Below are 24,646 nucleotides of genomic sequence, written 5' to 3'. Positions count from 1 at the left end.
TTCTAACATGCAACAACAAATGTGAAGTAGTATCAATATTGCCAATCAATCGAGTTAAAAAAGTTGCCAAAGTGGTATAATTTTTTTGCTTTATAAAGTGGATAATATTATATTTTTGCTATGCATATCTAATATATGAATATATTTACGCATTTCCACCAGTAAAACGGTAAACTAATACATAAATTAGTTAATGTGGACACAGTGTATGCAAATATCCATGAGTTTTATGACTATGTGTGCGTTTAAATATTTGTCATCGCCCATTAGCCATTTTATGTTTACCCTGCATACATATATTTATTTTAGCGCATATATATATGTGTGTGTGGAACGGACTGATTGTCAATTCCAGTCAGCCACAGTTTTCCCCCCAATTGGCACCCACTCTCTTTCGGACACATTGGCGCCCGTTGGTATTTGTCAGTTAGGATTAAGCTTCAGCATTTTAGCCATATGTTTTATCCTGACGTCGACAACCACGAGTATCTTAAGCTTCAGCGGTATTCGATTTGCACATTGGCTGTCAGAAAGCTCAAATTTTTTTCCATATGTGACACATGAAGGTGAAAAATAGATAAATTTTCAAATAAAATTTGGTGAATGAAACACCTCTTCATTATCTTATAATACCATATATATTGTAATATATATCTTAAGTAAAGTGTATATATTTGGCGTAGAAACCGCTTTTAGCGATTATAGCCGAATCCACCAGAGCGCGTCACTCGTTCCTGCTTTTTGCTTTTTGGCGCCAACTGGAAACACCAAGTGAAGCCAGGTCACTTTGCACTTGGTCTTTCCACCGGAGTGGTGGAGGTCATCCTCTTCCGCGGCTTCGTCCAACGGGTACTGCATCGAACACTTTCAAAGCTGGAGTGTTTCCATCCATTCGTACAACATGACCTAGCCAGCGTAGCCGCTGTCTTTTTATTCGCTGCACTATGTCAATGTCGTCGTATAAGTTGTACAGCTCATCGTTCCATCGTCTGGGGTATTCGCCGTTGCCAATGTTCAGAGGACCCTAAATCTTACACAAAACCTTTCTCTCGAAAACCCCAAGAGTCGTCTCATCGGATGTTGTCATCGTCCACGCTTCAGCGCTATACATCAGGACGGGAATAATGAGCGACTTGTAGAGTTTGATTTTGGTTCGTCGAGAGAGGACTTTACTGTTCAATTGCCTACTCAGTCCAAAGTAGCACCTGTTGGCAAGAGTGATTCTGCGCTGGATTTCAAGGCTGACATTGTTGGTGTTGTTAACGCTGGTTCCAAAGTTGACGAAACTATCTACTACTTCAAAGGTATGACTGTCAACAGTGACGTGGGAGCCAAGACGCGAATGCGTTGACTGTTTGTTTGACGACAGGAGATATTTCGTCTTGTCCTCATTCACTTGGCTTCTTTATCTAGTCTGGAAAAAGCAGAACAAACGTCGCGGTTGTTGCATACGCCAGCAGCTGTACACTCTTGTAGAAGATTGTACCTTCTCTATTTAGCTCTGCAGCTCGTATTATTTTTTCCAGTAATAGATTGAAGAAGTCGCACGATAGTGAGTCACCCTGTCTGAAGCCTCGTTTGGTATCGAACGGCTCGGAGAGGTCCTTCCCGATCCTGACGGAGCTTTTGGTGTTGCTCTACATCAGTTTACATAGCCGTATTAATATGCATATATGAAACCGTCAGTCGAAATTCGTATGATTTCAAAAATAATCAAGTAATGATTGGAATATCGAAAGCGAGTGCTTAACAAATTTTCTCATTTAACTTTAATATTTTTAAAGTTCAACATGACTTCACTTGGACCAATTACTTTATTGGGTGTGTGTCACGCAAGTGCTCATTTTGCAATTTACATCATATTTATGGACTTTAGCAACATGTTTTCGCAGTGCTTGTCTCAACATATAAACTGCTTGGCAAGCGTGTCGTTTGCCATGCACCCTTTTCCTTTGCAACTCCTTTGACATAGATACATATTTACATAAATTCGAACAAACATATTCACGCGTCGCACACACGTTCGTTTCGCCATTGCATTTACTTTATTACTTTTGCACTAGTCGCTCACTACGGTTTCTTATTTCACGCTGCAATGCGAATGCATGCACCTACCAACCGACTTCCATATACCATACATATCTACATATATTTATGTTTGGATATCTATGTATGTTTGTGGGGGTATTAAGGACAGCTGCCGGCCAACAACAATTGAGTTTACACATGCAGCAATATTGTTTTATGTTCACACACTCACACTTTTCGCCGTGGCGCACGCACGCACGAACACTAACTGCTTGCCACATGCTCACACACATACATACATACATACATATGTAGATGTGTACGCCACACTTGGCAACAAAATGATGGTTATAATGTCCTCTGGGTGCTTTCCAAATGTCTCAACGTGCCCCAGAAGCGGCCGCTACTTTGTATGTTCTGCACGAACCGCATCGCCCAGCCATGACTCTTAGCGCAACGCAGCGCAGCGTGGAGAGACGACTGACTATGTGGGGCGTCCAATAGTTGGCTCGGCTGCTGTTGGCTGCTGGCGGCGCAGGCACGCGTATGCATGCGCACGTTCGGCACGCAACGCCACTAACAGTAAAGACTCGCATTTGCTTAAACGCTCCGGCAAGGAGCCACGTTGTAGTTGGTGATTTCATCAAGCTCCGCGTTGATGGCATCATACTTCGTCCAGTGCCATATTTGCCGCCACCATTAGTCTATATTTTACTGCATTCTTGGGACGCCATCGTGGAAGCACTTGCGGCAGGCATTATTTGTTGTTGTGCTTGTGGTTGTGGTTGTTATTGTTGTGATATTATATACATTTGCATTCTCTGTGTCCTATTTACTGTTTGCTCGAGGTCAGCATATTGTTTGCTCCCATGAATGTCAATACACTTGACTTGTACGATAAATATACCTCAACTGTGTGTCTAAATATTAATACTTGTTGTTTTCGTTTGGGGCTCCGCCTGAAACGTGTATCATCCACAGTTCTCGCTTAATGAAGCGGAGTCGGCGTTTTATTTGTTGTTATATTATTGTTGAATGTTCCTTGAGCTTTAATGAGGCCCCTAAATTTCTTTCTCAAATCAGACAGGAACCTATTAATCGAAATCAATACAATTTCCTATGCCATGTCCCTTTCTTTCGGACGACGTGCTCGGCGATATAGCAGAGAATTCTCCGATTTCAATTATGTTGTGGTTTTCACTACATAAAGTTTCTGAGACTCCATTTCATACCATGCTTACTTAGATATAAGGTGTCTTCAATTTTGACTGAAAAAGGCATCCGTGTTTATTTATTCCATCATCTTCCTTGATTTTCCTCTATTTCAAAAGGCATCACATTCTTAATGTAGTAAACAATCTAAGAAAGTCTGATTTCATAGGCATATTCATCTCAAATTCAACCATGCGCCTAATTGTAGGCAATGATTCATTTTTGCTACCAAACCATTTTTCATCGCCCTACTTTGCTAGTACCCACTGCACGTACAATGCTCGAGATACTTTGAGCAGTTGGAAAAAGTTTTTAGTATTCTGAACTGATGGTTAAATACTTGCCAATAATCACTGAAAGCTTTTTTTTTTATATCTACAGGTACTAATGTACACAGATCTACACATATGTTCTTTATATAAAATTATCTTCACCATACCTACTCTGCGGCTTCATTCCAAAGTTAAGATACTTTGCTGGCAGCATATGGGTTCTAAGAACCGCCAAAACTAAATGAAATTACTTGCGCCATTTTGCTAAGGAGCTTTCGCCAAATCCGCGCACGTAGGAATAGTAAAATTAAATTTTCCGTTCTCTTTGAAGCTAAAGCGCTCATAATGTGATGAAAATGTATTTTGCGATTGTTGATGTGTGTGTGTCACCTTATTTTCTGCTCTCTTTTCTACGCGCGAAAAATAGCAAATTAAATTTATTTCAATCCTTTCGTTCATCATATGTGGAAATATTACAAAAGCCGCGAAGTAACTGTTATGTATTGTGTAGAGCTTGATGTAATATAAATAAAGCTTGTTAAATACTTGCTTAAAATGAGCTTATTGGAGCAGTAGAAGTGTTTCGAATCTTCTATTCAGAGTTGGCTTTAATATTCGCCTCATCATTGCTTCTACTGTTATTTGAATTTAGACATATTTCAATACTAAAAGTATTTCCATTAAAGGGTTGTCATGTTATTGAACGAAGATTTAAATACAGTACTCTGAGCTTAAATGCCAAACAAGTTTCATGGTCGAAAGTATTAGCATATTAGGAGAACCCGCGAAAACCCAATTAGAAGGGTGCAACTATTTTTCGGGAATTCGATTAAGCACATCAATAAATCACAGTTAATTAATTTGCTACCAAAACAAAAATCACCAGGTCTCTATGTTGTATAAAATATCTGAAATTAACTGATTATTAACGCGAACATATACTCGTACACGCTGAAATGTGGGTGGTGCCAACAGTGTTAACTTTATATATGTATGAAACTATACTACCCAGTAGGAAAGACTTCGTTTCATAAGTTCCCTCTTCCGCTAAAGACTAACTAGGTACAATATTTTGATTTGTAAAAATAAATATTAAGTTTTTCAAATTTGTAAAAAGCGAAACTTCGTTTCCTCAGCTGTTTTTGGTGGCGCTGTCATAGAGCTGTCATCTGTCACAACTTTCCTACTGAGCACAATTGCCAATCGCATATACGAAAATATAAAAATATTCCATCATATCGCTGATTAAAATTCCAAAAGAAATATTTCTTTATTCGCCTCGTTTGCCGACGCCTCCTTCCACCCACCGTGCAGCTCCACCATTTACGCAGAGGGCGTTTGTTTGCGTTTTACTTAATTATGGTTTGGCATGTGACGTACCGCAGCAAATTTCAATTCCATGCTACCGGCGATGCCAGCGGCCAAAGCAAAAGCAACGTCATCATTGCCAACACCAACACTTCAACCAAATCGGTGTCGATGGCGTCACCACAAAAAGTTATGTAGTTCAGAGAATTTGTTGCCGGACGACGAAGTTGTGGTCAAAATAACAATGAATTGTTCGAAAAGTGTGTAAGGAGTACATAAAAAGGAGCGTTAACTACGTAAATACACATACATATGGACAAATGTATTATGTGTAAATGTTAAAATGTTAGGTTATGGTGTAGCTCAGAGCACTTTTTCGGGGGTGTTCACTATGTCATCGAACACGCACTTACTGTTTGTTTATCGAAATAGAAGCTTCGTGTATATTTTTATATATTCGTCCAAAGCATTGAAGCATATTCATGAAAATCTGTTAAAATTATGTATGAGGATGATAACAGTTTGAAGTTATGGAAAATACAAGAAAAAAATTTTGATAAATGGTAATATTGGAATATATCCAATGTATAATATTTAATTTAAAATTTCTGAAAATGGTATTTTGGTTTTTTATTGTAATGCTACGAATCATATTTTGTATTTTTTATATTTTAATAAAACTCCTAACCTTCATTTTAAATGGGATAATTAGTCAATACTAATTCTTGTTTAGTAGTCACCTAAATTAGTCGTTTCATGTTACGAGGGACGCTAAAGATGAGGTTGATTTTGGAGAGATCTGTGAAGATTATGCATATATTGTACAACAAATAATTTACATATATTTAAACGAAGTTTTATCTCCTCAAATTAATTTTATTCTGCTGTTTTTTTATCTATATATAAATATCTCATTTTTTATATCAAAAGTGGCAGTGACAGAACTGGCAAACAGATGGCGCTAAATCAGGGTGACATAGAAAAGTTATATATAATGGTAATTTCAATTGAAATCTAAAATAAAGTTATTAGATCTGAGCTTAAACTTATATATAAATAAATAAGTAAGGAAAGGCTAAGTTCGGGGGCAACCGAACATTTTATACTCTCGCAATTTATTCGCAATTTGACCCAATTTGCAAATCCTATAATTAGGTATATGAGAGCTAGGGGAAGTTATGCCCCGATTTTAACCATTTCTGGTACAGAGACACATTACTAGAAGAAAAATATTTCCTCTGAATTAAATTAAGATACCTGAAAGATTTACCGAAATTTTTGGTGAAAAATTACCATGGGGCACTGAATTCTTCATATTCGATATTCGGGGCTTTGAAAAGTTATAGTCTGATTTCGACAATGTTTTCACAGATCATATACAGTATTTGTGTAAAGTTATATTTCGCTATCTCCATTGGTTCCTTATGTTTATATTATAAAGTGAAGGAATAAGATGGAGTTCGAAATTGAGTTACATGAGAAGTAGTCGTGGTTGTGAACCGATTTCATCCATTTTCCACACGTGCCAAGGGTGTCAAGAAAATATTATATACCGAAATTCATTCGAATCGGTCGAGTAGTTCTTGAAATATGGTTTTTGACCCATAAGTGTGCGATGCCACGCCCGTTTTCCATTTTGTAAAAAAATCTGAGTGCAGCTTCCTTCTGCCATTTCTTCTGTAAAATTTAGTGTTTCTGACGTTTTTCGTTAGTGAGTTAACCCACTTTTAGTCATTTTCAACCTAACCTTTGTATGGGAGGTGGGCGTGGTTATTATCCGATTTCAACTATTTCCATGGTGTGTGGTGCGGTACGTAAGAGAACCGACTGCAGAAAGTTTGGTTTATATAGCTTCATTGGTTTGCGAGATATGTACAAAAAACGTATTTGGGGCGGAGCCACGCCCACTTCCCCAAAAAAATTACATCCAAATATGTCCCTTCCTAGTGCGATCCTTAATAACTTTATTTATGGCTTAGTTATGACACTTTATGTGTTTTCGTTTTTCGTCATTTTGTGGGCGTGGCAGTGGTCTCAATTTTTACTCAAGTTATCCGTTGCACGGACGGACGGACGGGCAGACAGACATTCGGATTTTGACTCGTCTGGTCACCCTGATCATTTTGATATATATAACCCTATATCTAACTCGTTTAGTTTTATGACTTACAAACAACCGTTATCTGAACAAAACTATAATACTCTCTTAGCAACTTTTGTTGCGAGAGTATAAAAAAATATAGATTTTTATTTAAAATTTTATTTTTGGGTATCCAGTTCACCTCGATTGTGGATTGCACTTTACCAAAAATAGTTGGGTGATAAAAACACAATAGTACGTGTATTTCGACCCACCTGAATTTTCATATATTTGTAACTCTTGTACATTTCCACAAAGGGAAAGTGCACACCCATTTCGCCTGATAATATGCTCCTTCATTAATCCGCACGTCACTAGTGTACATACACACGAGTCTACATACATTGTAAGTAAGTACACGCCCCCTTTTTTACGTTTACGTGCATTCTGCAAATCAGTAGTTTTCACTTTTCCTTTTCATTCACAAACATACATATCTACTAAATACATATGTACTTATTTTTTCTTTACTTAGACCAAATTAAAGTCACGTCTGTTCGCTCACTTTGCTTTGCTTCGCCTTTGGCTTTTGCAACAAAATTTAACAAAAAAGCAGAATGACACTTGCCAGCACTAGTATTTTGCCCATTCGCTTACACACAAAAATAATAGCGCAAAAAGTCAATTCAAACACACACACATACATACATATGCTTTGCATATGTCCTCACACACGAGTGCTCGTGAGTGTGTTGAAGTAATTGGTATGCGGCATGTGCAGCTCCTCCACTTTGATGACTATGTGGGTCATCAACACTACAACGCTTTATTGCAACATAGTTTCCATTCTAAGCCTGCGGCTGTTGGTGGTTGGGCGTGCTCACCGGAGATGGCAGACGGGCAGGCAGGTAGGCAATGTTGATTTTTTTAATCAGTCGAAAGTACTTTGACTTTAATCCCAGCAAAAAGCAATAGAGATTAAATTTAAAGTTTTGCGTTTTAAGTCTTCATTGCACACAAATTGTGTTTGTTGCCACTGTTAGAGTCAATTTTGCTCATTTAAGCTAAGACTAAGCTGTTTTCTTAAGTTTGCGCAATAATTGAGCTTCTTACTACAGCGGAAGTGGTGATGGCATTGGTAATGGGTTAGGTTTTTTGTCACATATTTCGATTATGTTTTCTGCGGTTTTTATGAAATAGTAGGAATGCTTGCTACGCTTAGCGAAAATCTCGAATAAAAGTCATAAAACCATTTCTCACCATCTTTCGAACTAATTGCCTGACAGCTGTGAAATATATGCGTCTTTGAAGGCTGTGTTGAACTACAAAACCTACAGAATCTAGTCCTATTAAAAAGGAAACGAGTTCCAAGCTTACTTGATGCTCAGAAAATTAGTGAAATTGGAACAACACCGCCTATTTTATATGCATAACACTAAGCCTTGAAATCCTACGCAGAATTACTCTTGCCAACAGTATTACTTTGAACTGAGTAGACAATTGAAAGTAAATTACAAAGACTAAACTCTACAGACGCGTGTTATTCTAGCCCTGTTTTATGGTGATGAAGCGTGACTGACGAAAAGCATTCCAGCTTTGAAAATGTTCGATGTAGTACACGCTGGTGGAACACTTTGGCGAAAGGCCTGGCTGCACTTGGTATATCCAATTGGCACCAAATTGCGAGAACAATAGACCAATGACCAATGAAATTCGAAAATGAGCAAAATCGGACCACTGTCACGCCCACAAAATGACGAAAACCGAAAACACAAAAAGTGCCATAACTAAGCCAAAAATAAAACTATGGAAATAAAATTTGGTATGAAGGATCGCACTATGAAGGGGCATATGTGGATGTATTTTTTTGGGGTAGTGGGCGTGGCACCGCCCCAAATACGTTTTTTGTACATATCTCGCAAACCAATAGAACTATGTAAACCAAACTTTCTGCAGTCGTTTTTTAGCCACTTCCTAATACAGTCCAAAAATGAAAGAAATCGAATAATAAACACACCCACCTCCCATACAAAGGTTAGGTTGAAAATTACTAAAAGTGGGTTAACTCACTAACGAAAAACGTCAGAAACAAATTTTAAATTTTACATAAGAAATAGCAGATGGAAGCTGCACTCAGATTTTTTTACAAAATAGAAAATGGGCGTGGCGTCGCCCACTTATGGGACAAAACCAATAGCTAAGGAACTACTCGACCGATTTCAATGAAACTTGGTTTGTAATAGTTTCCTTACATCCCAATGATATGTTGTGAAAATAGGACAAATCGCTTCACAACCACGCCTACTTCCTATATACCAGAACTTTGAAGACGATCTGAGTCGTTAACTTTACAATATATAAAGTAAGCACTAGTGAAGATATCGGTGCAGACCTTTGCACAAATACTATGTTTATAGTGTGGCAGTCCCATTCTAAAAATCGCCGAAATCGGACCATAGGTTCTAGTCTAATATTATGGTTTCCAACTTTCAATGGACTTTATACAATATATATGACGAATATGTGGGTCAAATTGTGTATTATATACTATATATAAAGATAAATAAATTAATTGCGAGAGTATAAAATGTTCGGTTACACCCGAACTTAGCCCTTCCTTTTATTTAAAAAAATTTTTTTTTTATTAAACGAGTCTAATGGATCATCCCATCTACACAAAGAGACATTATTACAAAGTTCGTACGTTATTTAACATATAATAATGCTAAATTTGTTCATGTTTATGTACACACCAAATGATGTAAACCGGTGTGTATTAAAATTTTGCAGTAAATGCATATAAATAAAATGTTTGCCATACCCAATACCCATACATACATAGTTCATGCAAACAATTCAATTTACTGCTTGTACTACCATATATTAAAACAATTATGCGAATTTTTTCACTCCGAATGCCAATTACTGTATTTCGCATTGAAAGTGCTCGCACTGCAACTGTGTGTTAATTTAATTGAATCATTCACTGCCGACTACTCAGTTTCAGTTTGCCATTTCCAAATGCCAACAGTGAAGTGTTTGTTGTATAATTGTGTTGATTTTGGAGATACTCATATGTGCAGTTAACAACAAAAACTATAATTTCACTGTGCGTTCGCTCGTGCATTATTAGACTGTACAAAACACCGCGAAAGGGTCAGCAACAGTTATGTGAGACAAAGCAAAGAGTGTGAATTTATGGAAAATATAATAATTTTGTATAAAAGTAATGCGGAGAGTAAACAAATTGACAGACCTCTTGATAATAGAGTCTTTCGTGGATTAGTCTGAAACAAAATGAGCGGTTATGGTCTAACTGTGATGGTTTCACCAAAAAAATCTAAGTCGATTATAGATCTTCCTATGCTCAATTGCCAAAAATAATCTTAAAAAAATTCGAAAAATTTAATAAACTGTTTCTGCATAGTTTCCTTTACAAGTCTAATCAAATATAAAAGTCGACCGAAAAAATGGTCTCTAAAGCTTTTATTTTAAAGCAAAAAGTCATTTAAGTAAGTGAGATAGGCTAGATAGTAGAATATATTCATTTCTGTAATGTTAATTACTCATGCATTGCATATTTCTTCAATGAAAACTAACAAATCTGATTCTTTCTAATTTTCGAATGGAATTTTTTTTAATTAGCGTTGTTTTGCCTCTAAGCTTCAAATTGCATATTTGTTTGCATTGTATTTATCTTTTTAATTACATTTATCTAAACAATTATTGTATTTCCAGTCTCTCAGTGATAACTGCAGTTCGTGTCAATAATCGTTTCTTATCACACAATTCCATCGTTAGAGGCTGTCATTACCGTGTTACTGCATTTCCAATTATTTCCAAAGCAACGGCTCATTATCAGAAGTTGCAAGCGGTTTCAAAGCGTAATATTAATGAAATGACACAAATATATGCAATTAGAGGCATATACTGGTGAATTTTATTTTAGAATCAATATACGAGGTGTGTTCAAAAAATAACGGGAATTTTCGTTTTTTTTTTTTTTTTTTTTTTTAAATGTATTCATTCCTGTACATTAATGTCGTAGGCTTCAAAATAGTCCTTCGATATTTTTCACTTATGCCAGTGCTTCTTTCAATCGTCGAAACACTTTTCAAACTCGATTTTAGGGTTAGCTTTTGAGCTTTTAACAAAGAGAGCTTTTACATAAGAGAGAATTTGTGACGAATAATTCATAACTCGAAAAAGTAAGTATTTAAGTTAAAGAAAGCGTTTTTTAATATCGTTCAACATCAGTGATGTAATTTGAAGGTTTACCCATGCCACTTTTTAATTCAATGGTCAAGACAATTCTTCAGATGCGTTTTAAAGATCTTAGATAAGTTTCTCTATGGTGAGTGTCTCAAATGACAAACGGCTGGTATAATGTGTTCGAATCGCTACTCTTTAACTCTTAACGAATAAAAACAGCTGACTTTTATCATTCTTTATAATACAATATTTCTTCGTAGGTACTTAATTTAAATGGTATAAAGACTCTCGTCTTATATCGAATATGTACTGTAATTATAGCAGTTTGTTCGATTCGCCGATCTGCATTTTTTTTATTTGTACATTTCATCTGAATACTATTAATAATATTTTTAAATCCTGAAAAGTAATACATTTATATATTTTTTCCAACATTGTGAATCACCCCATTACTGATACGGATGGGGTTTGCAATCGCAATTACGAAAATCAATAGTGCGGCAATAACAATTTTAGCGTGACTTATTAACAATGTAATGAATGACATCAGATTTGCTAACTTCGTGCGACCGAATTAGGTGCTGTAAAACAAAAGGCGTTGCGATTGTTAAGAAACTGAAAAAAGAAAAGAAAACAAAAATATGGCTATGGGCGATTGCATACATGCAACATGTGTGACAAGAAAAAATAAAAAACACCAATTATGCCGTTATGTGCGTTAGAGCTTTATTTGCCTTTTTCCAAAGACGGATGTGAGTGTTAGGCATGCTTCGCTCGATTCCCAATAAAAGTCAAATATCCCGAAGGCGAAAGGAATTCCCTTAAAGAGCATTTGGTGCGCGTGTGTGGCAAGACTCCATGTGCCCATTACCGCCTAACGGTATGCGTCGTAAAAATGTAAACACACACACGACATTCAACAACATTTTGAATACCCGAGCATAATTCTTCATCAAAATCTCGTCGACTGCTGCACACATTCCTGGTGATAGGCAAGCGCCGTTTGTTTACATCACAGCCTGGATGTGTTTGTGTGTGGGAGCCTGTTCGAGATTTAATACCTGAGCCGGAGCACACAGGCATACATCTTGCACCGTCGGCAAGCCACGCGTCGCTCTTGAGATTTCAAATACAAACACATCTACATGTAGATATGCTCATATCCGAGAGTAAGAACGAGTCTATGGTGCATGGATTGCCGGGGAGGACAGACTAGAGTTTGGAAGTGTTTTTATTACACCGCGCCGAGTGTTCTGTTGCTACCTTCGCAGCGCGCGAAAGCGAGCCATAATTCGTGTATAATTGTGTTTCAAGAGCACACACACTTACATATAAATATGTATGCATGAAACCAAGAAAGAGCCCGCACATTTGCTGATGGATTTCCCTGCAATTAACCGCTTTCTTATGCCTACAAATGTCTTCTTTACATATTTATGTATTTATATTTGCCTTCTATGCGCTCCTCTAAGATGCGTTTGTGTGTGGGTGTTTACATTACATATTTCCAACTAATCGATAACACGTGACTCTTAAAGGTGAACGACTGTCTGGCGTTCACAGTCTGTCTGTTTCTTTGCCTGCTCGCCTTGCCTCTGCTCTTTGCTCTCTGGCTCTTGTGTGTGCGAGCTGGAGTGGCGTCACCGGAAGCGGACGCGGAATCGACTTTTTAAGTAGAGACAGACGCATACTCTCACTCGTCCCTTTGTCCTTGCGTCGTCGTCGTCGCATTCACATGCGCCGTTCAAGTGATTTTTGCTGTATCAAACATAAAAGAGGTTTGAAGTGCTCAGGAAAACCGCAAGTAACCGTAACCAACATAAAAATTAGGTATGTAAACAACACTTCAAGGATGCAGAAGGGGAAAAACCTTGAACATACGCAAATGTAACGGGAAACAGGCAATTGAAAACATTGAAAAAAGAGAAAAGAAGCCAAAATTGTGTGCATTTGAGTCGCAAACATTTGCATTGTCTTTCAACATCTATTTGTTTTTGAATATTTTTTAGATGATTTGCTTTGTAATATGTTATCTGTTAACTCATAATACCTAAAATCTTGTTTACACAAATTTACCTAATCCTCTTTTTTTTGTTACATAATTTGTAAATTATGTTAAATTTATTGTCATAATTTTGTGATTTTAATCCACGACATTGTCTTTAATGTTTCATTTACATCCTATATACATTGGTTACGATCTACATTCTTATCTTCAAATCCAAAATATTATATACCTTTCTATGGGAGGGATCCAGATTCAAACTTTTCCACTGGATTTTCTTACATCTTTCGACTTTAATATTTAAATGTGAACGAATCATTCCATCTGAGAATTTAATATCCTCCTATTTATCGTCGTGGTTTTCTCCTACAATTGATTATGTTTTCATGCGAAGTTTTTGTTTCATAACTCTCTCTAGGTAGCAATCTTTCATATAAATATAGTTATATCAAAAATTATCAACAGGTAGATTTTATTATAACAAGGACCTGTTTGTGCTATCGATAATTTCATCACATATCTTAGTTTGAAGATACAAAAAATCGAAAATTCAGTTATTAAATAAGCCAGAAAGCAATAATCACGTGAAGGGTTAACACAAATCATGAATGAATATTTACGACAGTAACTTCTCTCTTGTTGACTTCATCCAATATGTTCCGTCAGTATTATAGATATATTAAATAACAGATATAAAAAATTTAATGTTAATGTTTTACTTAATAAGATGTAGTACCAAAAAAGGAATAAATCGATCCGGCGTAATCGGTTCATAGACTTTTTCTAAACTTTTATTCACAGTTATATAGATCACTCTCTATGGATATAAACATTTTACTCTATAATATGTATGGTATGTCTGACAGATAAGATGAGTTCTGATAATAATACAAATTTATTTAGTTCAATCACTTCCTAATGAACTCTCTCTCTTTTGCTTTCCCGCTTTTAGTAAACTGAATGTCAATTCAGTTACTTTTAATATAGAATACTCGTATGCTACAAGTTTTTCTCCATTTTACTACATCACCGCCCTAAAATAGCTTTCCTGTTTCCTCTATATATATTTTTGCTTTGAATGCATTTCGAATTTTCCAACTCACAAAGAAAACACCAAAAAACTGAATATTACTTTTAATCCTTTATGATCTGCCTCATGCTTCGATTTCCGGCTCACTGCACATCCCGATTATGCTGACAGAAAAAAGGCGAAAATGAAAGATATGAAAATCAAAATAAAATTGAAATGCAATCGGATTTCCTTTCCGCAAGTTTCTTGCTTTCGATTTTTCGTTTGACTGTGCGGTTTTCATTTGTCAACGCTTTGTGTCCAAAAGTCCAGTGGACTTCATTCGGTTGAATGGCCATTTTGTGCTTTTTGTTTTGTGCCGCTTTGACAGCAAATTTAGTCTTCTGCTGCTGACACATATGGACCTTGCTCTTTGAAATGCCGTCCGATGTTATTTTAGAGGGAAGAGATCCGACTCGTCGTACGTGTTCAGACAGATGTTTCACATTAAATTTACTGCAACAACCACAGGCACCTTAATTCGAACGCTCACAGTCAGTTGCAGCTGAATAAGCCCCCTTAATTACACTTAATACAATCGATAGAAATCTATTTGTAAAGTAACAATTTAGCTCTGAGCTGCCATACCATTGTTATTATTGTTATTATCCTACTCTTCTCGTGCTCGTCTAGGATATCATTGAGGCACAAATTGCAATTTACACAACCCCTCAATTAACCAATTGAACGCTATTAATGGCAACAGGCGATAATCAACCCTTGACTCGACACACACAAACATCCACACATGCTTGATCGGCTACAGAGCAATAAGTATGCTAGTAGTGCTAGGGAGCCGCATTAGGCAGGTGAAAGAGAATGGGCGTCGAGGGTACTTGTATGTCATTGTCATCTCTCGCTGTAGACAATAACAAAACTGGAGACCACAACAACGGGAACAACAGCAGACCGCCAATAGATGAACATCTGCAAGTGTTTATGCTGCAATTTAGTGCTGACTGCCAGACAACAGTCGCCGATTTGTCGAACACTGCACTCCATCGCTCAAAGCCACCGTAGCGGCAACAACAAATGCTGCCTTGAACGAGTTGAGCGCAGTCGGTCAAAGACTTTGTGCGCATTCTCTGCAGTTGAATGGAAATAAATTGCCAAAATCTCGAAAGGACATTTCGCAGACGAAATCGGCTATAAACGAACGAAAAAGGTGAACGGCAGCCAGCAGTGGATAGTGGGTAATCAGCTGGGGCTGTGGGTTGTGAGTCGCGTGCTACCGTTAGCCAAGTTGCAGGGAAGCTGAGCTGCCACTAAAGTCATTGGCCCGTCTTCTTGCTGCGCTTGAACTTGGCGCTCGTGTTTATGCGGGCGAATGACTTGTGATTCGCATAGCAACGTTATCACACGTTTTTGATTGCGTAGAAGGTTTTCTTAACTTTTATGTTTTGTTTTGCGTAAATAATTTTGCAAATACCCGAGTGAGCAATAAAGTTATTGCCAATCGCAGTTGTAAGCAAGCCGCTGGGTTTTTGAGGTCAAGCCAAATAAATGATGCCATATTATTTGAGGGATAAATAGATGGGCTATGTATGAAGTTGAACTACCTTTTTTTTTTTTCAAAATTCTACATTTGTCTATTGCTCTTAAAAATGCTTTGATAATGGAGTATTCCTCATTCATTTCTTCAAGTTTATAATTGTAGAATGTACTAAATGAAATGGGTTTTAATAATGAAGTTGAGGAACTGAAAATAGCTCAGGTGCTGTTTCTTTCCAAAAAACATATTTGAATATTCGAATGTGTTTCGATCCTAAAGGCAAGCATTTGTAAAACTGTCACTGAAAGAAAACATCTTTAATTGTGGCACAAATCATGCTGCTAACTTTTAAAAATAAACAAACTGTCACTTCAGTTGCAACAGCGTCGCTTTCCATTCTACAAATGTCATATGACATGACACATAATGTCGTATGACATTTCGCTGGAAACGCCATTGTTTTGAGGTATAAATTCTTTGAAGCATTCTTCATACAAACACAAACAAAAAAATGTTTCCTTTCCTTTTATGTTTCTTAGTAAATATACTAAAATAGATTTTTAAATTTCTTTCATTACAGATTTTCAATACTAGCAACAACAACAATAGCAACAGCCACAACAACATATAAAGAAGTCAATCCTTAGGGTCAAGGGAAATACCGTATAGCAATGAGAATAACGTCAAAGAAAATCAAACAAAATATAAACAAAACAGCAAAGCATAACACATGACTGCAACACAAACGAAATTGCCGACGCCGACGACGAGGACGAGAACGAGTGCGACGACATAAAGGTCGCCGTAGTGTAACCGAACACGATTACGAAGCCAAAGGCGGCAACACTCAACAAACACAGGCGAAAGAAGAGAATAAAACGAACGAAAGTGGAATCAACAAATCCGCCGAACCCGCAGTACTACTACGAAGGTGCTTGTGAGCACTGCACAGAACGGTACGACGTTGCAGAGGGATAAGCGACTCGTCACAAGCGCCAGTGCCACTTGAAACACCACATCACCAAAACCTACACAACACTACACTACACATATTGAACTACATAAAATCGTGCGTGCTAATCACTAACTAATATCAGTAGCGACGCCAAATTATATTGGCAAGACAAACGTACTAAGTGCAACAGTGTTTCTCGAGCCAGTGTGTCACGTGCCACAGTCACAACTACTAGTTTACGACTTAAATAAATGGTAATCAAAAGGACAACACGTCGTCACTGGTGCAGTGCAAAGCCATAGTTGTGGTAGTAATTAGTCGGAGCCAACAACTAACTAACTGTATCCAAAGCTTTTCAAATTTAAAGCCCTCCATATTTTTTCACTTTTAAATCGTAAATATTTTAACAAAAACAAAAACAAATCCAAAAATAAATAACTTGACTGATAGTTTATTAAATTAATTAAACATCTCAATTGAATTTTGAATTTAAATGAACGTTCACAAAACAACAACAAATCAGTAAACAAAAACAAAACAAACCACAATGAAGTAGCGGCATGCAACAAATGATCTCGAAATCAAAACAGAATTCCACGATAAGGCAGGAAGTGCGCGAATATATACAACTTAATTTGAAGTAAAGTGAAAGAGAAGCGAAAAAAAACACAAAAACAATAACTGAAACAACTCAAAGCGAAATTGACAAACCAAAAACCAACAATTAACATTGCCAAAAACGAACAAGAATTGCAGCATTTTTTTAAATACGAAAAAGTGAAATAACAACACAAAAACAACAACTACAACGCATCTGATACCATTTGTATTGACAACGACGTTTAGTTAGTAATAAACCCCCCCAAAATACACAAATAACGGACAAATCAAATTGCAACCGTGCGCCTCCTCACAGCAACACGGTGAAAGCATTTAAAATCGAATAATCAAATTTATTGCAACACAAATTGTTTTTGTTTTTACTTCAACTTAGCAAAGTGACTTTTTCAGTGCATACAGCCGTTTTGTTGTTGTTGTTCTATAAAATAGTGTGCCACAGCAGTGCGAACTGGCGGATAAGCAAATTTTATTTATAACACATAGGAGCAGCGTGTAGCCGCCAGCCAGCTAGTGAGTGCGTGAGTGAGTGAGCCAAACGGGCCAGCCGGCTGAGCTTGTTGTTGTTGTTGTTGTTGGTGGTGGCAAGTAGCAAGCGGCGACGAGCGAGCGGTAAACGAAGCAGACGTGCAAAATGGGCAATAAATGCTGCAGCAAACGACAGGATCAGGAGCTGGCACTTGCCTACCCGAGTGGCTATAAAAAATCAGATTACACATTCGGTCAGACGCATATAAATAATAGCGGTCAGAAGCATAACAATGGCGGTTCGCTGGACTCCCGTTATACGCCAGATCCGAATCGTGGGCCGCTGAAAATTGGCGCCAAGGGCGGCGCAGACATAATACGCCCGCGTACAACACCAAGTAAGTGTACTCACAACCGTTATATTAGCTGTGAAATCCACATATCTGCATGTGTATGTATGTGTTTGTTTGTTGTATGTGTGCCAAGTTAATTATTAAGTTTGCAACGCGCAGTGGGCAATCGGGAAACCCAATGAATTGACAGGCTCATTTACTCTGCCGTCATAACCGTATGTGTGAATGTGTATGTGAGTGGGGATGTATGAATATGTGAAAGCACTCTTCATTTACATATATATATTTGTGTGTGTAATTATGTGAAAGGTCGCCCGTTTTAATACTTTATTACATGTAATCCGTATTTATTTGTTAATCAGTGTAAGCTCACAGCTCATTGAGTGAGTGCGAAACTTTTATTTTTTTGTTTTTGAGAATATTCATTAATTAAATTTTAAGCTTGACATACAAATACACACACTCACACACAAACATACATAAAAAGTGCTTACGAGTTGTTAATATTTAGTGGGCTTTGAAACTTTCCAATGACTGAAATGTGCTTGTTTGTGTAGGTTTGATTGAGTTTATGTAAATGTTAGAACGCTATTCGTATTAAGGCGGTTAAGGATACAAATTGTGTTTAAATATGTATTTAGAATCTTCGTAATTTTTTTCCCCTTAATATTTCTTTATTTATTGAATCTGCTTTCTTTAAATCCTAACAATAAGTATTCAAATCTATTTACAACTAAGTAAGCTCAGGAATGTGGTTGGGCTTTTTGGTAGAACGTTGCTCTTTAGCAGGCAGGTAGATCTCTTCCTTTAAACGTGTTTGATTGCAGGAATGTACCAAGGAATTGGCCAATGGGTTTGTATGTTCACGAAGTTTAGAAATATGTTTCTTTCTGCTGTCCTCTATTTCCTTCTTTACCATAGGAATATCAAGGTCTTTATGGATATTTTCGTTACGCATGTACCATGGGGAACCCGTGATTGTTCTATGCATTTTAGATTGGAATCTCTGAATAATATCAATGTTGGTCTCACAAGTCGTACCCCACAGTTGAATACCATTCATCCAAATCGGTTTTATGATTGCATTGTATAACAGGACTTTGTTGTCTAGGCTAAGTTTAGAATTTTTGTTTAGAAGCCAATTTAAATTTGCTGCTCTTAACTTCATTCAAGTTACTTTACTCGCTATATGTTTCCGCCATGTAAGCCTTCGAGCCAGGTGAATCCCAAGATGAAGTAACTTATCTTCGTAATTGAAAAAAAAAAAAATTTTTTGGCTCACCTGTAACGGATATGTTTTCATCTATGACCATCAACTTACCGGTTCATTAACAGACCTTATAAATTTACATCTCATCTACCTTGTTGGTAAAGAGTCAGAAGCCTCTCAACCTCTCTGCCTTTTTTAGTTTTAGTCTAAAACACTTAGATATTAATGCCAAAACCGGGTGAGGAAAGTTCTCTTCCTCAACAATCTCAATTTTACTTGTGCTTAGTGGTTTTTATGTTTTGGTTAGGTCCGATTCCATTTTTCGGTATCATAACATGTACCATTGGTGTATGTGTAGGTATGTGTGTGATCCACCGCGTGGTAACACCATAAATACGACGACTTTCCTTCTCGCTTGGCTTGAGCTCAACATCGCTTAAGTACGACTTAACGCGGTTGAATAATTAAATATTTATAGTTGTATGCCCTCTGGTACTCGCATGTGCAGTGCTGGGGAAAATTAAAGCATTTATTCAAATAAATATTTAGTTCACTTACTGGTAACACGGTATTTTTAGAATATTCAACTACTTTAGGAATGAAATATATATGCTAGGGTATCTCTTTAACGGTAGACTGACAAACTCCTTTTTTCTCTTCTAGTAATAAAATAATATTTTAAATACTTGAATAGTTAGCCCTAGTTAGTTAGTTAGTTCGATTTTGCATATTAGGCATTTGAAACAGCTTCTCAATGTAGGCAATTATTGGTTAGATGATGTTGCTGAACGATAGAAGACGAAATAGGTAACGAATAGTATTAGTTATAGTCGTAATTAAGTTTATTCGAGACTTTCAGACTATCGACCAACATCAAACTTTTTTAAGAACAACTCCTTATAAAATTGTATTTTTTAATATGCACAAATATTTCACGCTACTGTGTCTAATAAAATTTACTATTTATATAAACGTGTGTGTGTTTGTAGTGCGCTTGAGCAGCAACATTGAAACTTGCCCTCTGGCATATGTCCGCCCTAGCAGCGGCTGCGGTTGCCGCTGAACTTTGCCACTGCAATACAGCAGCGCATTGAGCGATGAGACCGAGACCCCGCCACTGTGGCATTCATTTGGTGCTGCAGCATGGCAGCAGCTACACAGCTGTGATTGCTGTGTGTCTTCATTATTGAGGCTTGTGCGAGCATTACAAGCCAGCTTGAGTAAATTCCATTTGCAGGCCAAAGTTGAAAGGCGGAGAACAAAGCTGATTTTCGCTGTGCAGCACTTGTAGCAAATGCCACTTGTTATGTTCTACGCTCGCCACATGTGTGCCAGTCGCCAGGGCGGTGGTGGTGCTGCGTGTGGCATGTTGCATATGCGCCGATATATGCGCATTTGTATGCGTTCATTTTCTATGTTTTTCTCGTGTGTATGAGTGTGTTTGAGTTCACGGAATGCACGGCGAGGCCAAGGCTCCTTGCTAAAAAAGCTAAGTTGGCAACTGGTCGGCAGGCAATTATTTACATTTCCATTTACAGAGCCACCACTAACACTGCCGCTTCTCAACTTTTTTCTGCACATACACATACACTGACACACGCGCACATTTCACGCTTAACACCAAAAAGTATGATTGACCGACCGAAAAAAACAGCGAGTAAATATCTAGTGCAATACAATTAGCGACAGTAAGTGCACTTGGAAAAAGTTGGCATTACGGTCCGTTATTCATTAATTTTTCAACTCATCGCCCCTTGCTGGCTTACATTTTTACAGTTATTTACTTTTTTTCTGTTTGTTGCTCCTCATTCAATTAGTAGATTGTGTTGCAATGGAATATGACAGCACGACCGAGAATTCAACGTTTTTAGGTTGCTTGTTTTCAAATTCACACACTGGCATACAAATATTCGTGAATTCATTTGCACGTTTGCCTACTCGTGTCTCTCGTACATATCTGTGTGTTTATTGGAGCTCTCGAGGTCCTGAGCTCTTGAGAGCGATCAGCACACTTGCAATTAAAAATAATACTAAAACTTGAGCTTCTTCCTCGATATATTAAATTTCCTCAAATTCATGTGATTTTTGCAATTTCCTAAAGCTCTTAACCAACTGCCAGTTTTGTCATCGCCGACGCAATCAAATACACATTAAAATTTATTTAAACTCAACCCTTATAGTGTAACGACACACAAATGCAATTTAAAAAAATATTTGCTTTTCATAACCCTCCACTGATCTCTCTCCATCGTCCTGTTTTCCCCCTCTGTATTTACAGCTGGCGTTCAAGGTGGTCTGCCGAAGAGACGTGTCGTTGTCGCCCTTTACGACTACAAGTCGCGCGACGAGTCTGATTTGAGCTTCATGAAGGGCGACCGGATGGAAGTAATCGACGACACCGAATCCGATTGGTGGCGTGTAGTCAATTTGAGCACACGTCAGGAGGGCTTGATACCCCTAAACTTTGTCGCCGAGGAGCGTAGCGTGAACAGTGAAGAGTAAGTACACATATTTTATATGATTTTCCATGTGTTGTTGATTTAATAAACATATTTCTCCTCTCCATCTCTCTGCTCTACTCTTTTAGTTGGTTCTTTGAAAATGTGCTACGCAAAGAGGCCGATAAGCTTTTGTTGGCGGAGGAGAATCCGCGCGGTACATTCCTGGTGCGTCCGTCGGAACACAATCCCAATGGTTATTCGTTGTCGGTGAAGGATTGGGAAGATGGCCGTGGCTACCATGTGAAACATTATCGCATCAAGCCGCTCGACAACGGTGGCTACTACATTGCCACAAATCAGACTTTCCCCTCGTTGCAGGCGCTGGTGATGGCCTACAGTAGTAAGTTGTCTATTTCATGTACATACATTTTTGGTTACAGTAGTTGTCGGCAGATGGTGCCATGTAGATACACACAATTTCCCTAAAAACTCCATAGAACGATCAATCTAAAATAATTTGAATCCACTCTCTTCTCCCTTGATTAATTCTTAAAATTTAATATCTCCACTGCTGGTCTACATTTTGTGGCCGCTACTGTAGTTGTTGCCGAGCGTTATTTTGCGCGTTTCATTTGCCACGCTGTATATTAATTTACTCTTCATTTCCGCAGAAAATGCACTCGGCCTCTGCCACATACTCTCGCGTCCGTGTCCGAAGCCGCAGCCACAAATGTGGGACCTGGGACCGGAATTGCGTGACAAGTACGAGATACCGCGCTCCGAAATTCAATTGATACGCAAGCTGGGACGCGGCAACTTCGGTGAGGTGTTCTACGGCAAGTGGCGCAACAATATTGACGTCGCCGTGAAAACGCTGCGCGAAGGCACCATGTCGACGGCGGCGTTCCTGCAAGAGGCAGCCATAATGAAGAAGTTTCGACACAATCGCCTGGTGGCATTATACGCCGTCTGCTCACAGGTGAGTACATTCACATATAGCGGCATAATAATTGAAAGAATGTATACTATATTAACTTGTTGGCTTTGTGTTTCGTTTTGCAGGAGGAACCCATCTACATTGTGCAGGAGTACATGTCCAAAGGCAGCTTATTGGACTTTCTACGCGAAGGTGACGGCCGCTATTTACACTTTGAAGATCTTATCTACATCGCCACGCAGGTGGCATCCGGCATGGAATATCTCGAATCAAAACAATTGATACATCGTGATCTGGCCGCACGCAATGTGCTGATCGGTGAGAATAATGTTGCCAAAATTTGTGATTTCGGTTTGGCGCGCGTCATTGCCGACGACGAATACTGCCCCAAACAGGGTTCACGCTTCCCTGTGAAATGGACTGCACCCGAGGCGATAATCTATGGCAAATTTTCAATCAAATCCGATGTCTGGTCTTATGGTATTCTACTGATGGAGCTCTTCACCTACGGACAAGTGCCATATCCGGGCATGCATAGTCGAGAAGTCATTGAGAATATCGAACGAGGCTTCCGCATGCCGAAACCAACTAATCACTATTTCCCCGATAATATTTATCATCTACTATTGCAATGTTGGGATGCGGTGCCGGAGAAGCGGCCAACATTCGAATTCTTGAATCACTACTTCGAATCGTTCACTGTGACGTCGGAGGTGCCCTATCGGGAGGTGCAGGATTAAATAGTGTAGCACTCCGAATGCCGAGAGTGATACAGCGTTATTGCCAGTGCGATATACATACATACACATACATATATACAAACATACATAAATTAACTAGATTTAATTGTAAGCCTTTTTAATTGAATTGAGAAGTGAGTCATAAAAACAACAAAAACAAAAAAAATCAATATTACAAAACTTTTGAGTAGCAAAAGTAGAAATCTATGCTGCAGCGTAAACGCAAAGCAGCAACATCAAGGTGCATACGTAATCTGTTGGCGCTGCTGAATATGTATGTTGGTCAGTGGGATGTACCAATTGGAAAAGAATTTTTACATTCGAAGAAGAAGAAAACTGCTACATACTAAAAGCTATTCTACATTATATACATAACACTTAGTACGAGTATGATATATGCGTACGTTTATGATAGTATATGAGAAGAAAAAGAGAAAAAAAAACAAAAACAAAAAAAATATTTTACACTTGATAAGCGAAATCTTTTATAATTTATATAGAGGTATTTATGTAATTTTAAGCTTATGGCAAATGAATTGTGCTATATATATGAAAAGCATTTAACAAATACAAAAACAACCACAACAATAAAATATCTGATAGTCAGTCAATATAGCAAGATAAAAAAAAACAACAAATAAATAAAAAATCTGTTAAAATTTCGCAGAAAAAAATTACAACAAAAGTAAACAATAATCTCTCATGCATTTAACAAGTTCTATGCGCATTCTTTGGGTTAGCGCTAAAAACTGTAACTCTCATCCTCTCGCTCTCTAAGCTGTGCCGACAGCGACCTAATTGAAGTAATTTTTATTTCCACTGTCTTCTTCTTCAGTTTTCTTATATTAGTATGTAGTAATTTAGCAATGTAAGTTCATCGAAACCCTTTATAACAGCAGCTGAATTTACTATCGCTAAGTATTAATTTGTACCAATCGAATTTAAGCATTTTCATTGAAATTAACAAAGCCTTTATACGCTCGAATATATTTTCGCTTTCGCTTTATAAAATGTGCTGAAATAGAGTTAATTTCTTATTTTATTATAACATATTTTTTTTTATTCAGTTTTAGAAAATCATGAAGTCCCAATCAAAATATTCAACATTATTTGTTATTATATTTTTGTATGCATTTCTTACCATTTTCAGCAGTAAAACAGCTGTCATATTAAAAAAAAATAGTATAATATTCACAGACTTGCATTTTGCTCTAAAATAATTTCTAACATGTTTATCACAACAACA

General features: G+C 37.6%; 1 protein-coding gene across 8 annotated transcripts in view; it reads left to right on the top strand.

The window, feature by feature from the left end:
- LOC105211882 (tyrosine-protein kinase Src64B) overlaps positions 1–23,995 on the top strand; it is a 54,921-nt gene extending 30,926 nt beyond the window's left edge. For all 8 annotated transcript variants that reach the window (XM_029040037.2, XM_054228917.1, XM_029040027.2 and 5 more), the window contains 5 exons: positions 16,259–18,117; positions 21,561–21,780; positions 21,870–22,123; positions 22,395–22,702; positions 22,786–23,995. In XM_029040037.2, coding sequence (XP_028895870.1) covers positions 17,886–18,117; positions 21,561–21,780; positions 21,870–22,123; positions 22,395–22,702; positions 22,786–23,400 — 1,629 coding nt within the window. In that variant the 5' untranslated portion in view covers positions 16,259–17,885 and the 3' untranslated portion in view covers positions 23,401–23,995. The remainder of the gene's footprint in view (positions 1–16,258; positions 18,118–21,560; positions 21,781–21,869; positions 22,124–22,394; positions 22,703–22,785) is intronic.
- Positions 23,996–24,646: the final 651 nt, after the last annotated feature.

This window comes from Zeugodacus cucurbitae, chromosome 4 (assembly GCF_028554725.1).
Source record: "Zeugodacus cucurbitae isolate PBARC_wt_2022May chromosome 4, idZeuCucr1.2, whole genome shotgun sequence".
NCBI classification, from domain to species: Eukaryota; Metazoa; Arthropoda; class Insecta; order Diptera; family Tephritidae; genus Zeugodacus; species Zeugodacus cucurbitae.
This window is presented reverse-complemented; position numbering and strand designations above follow the sequence as displayed.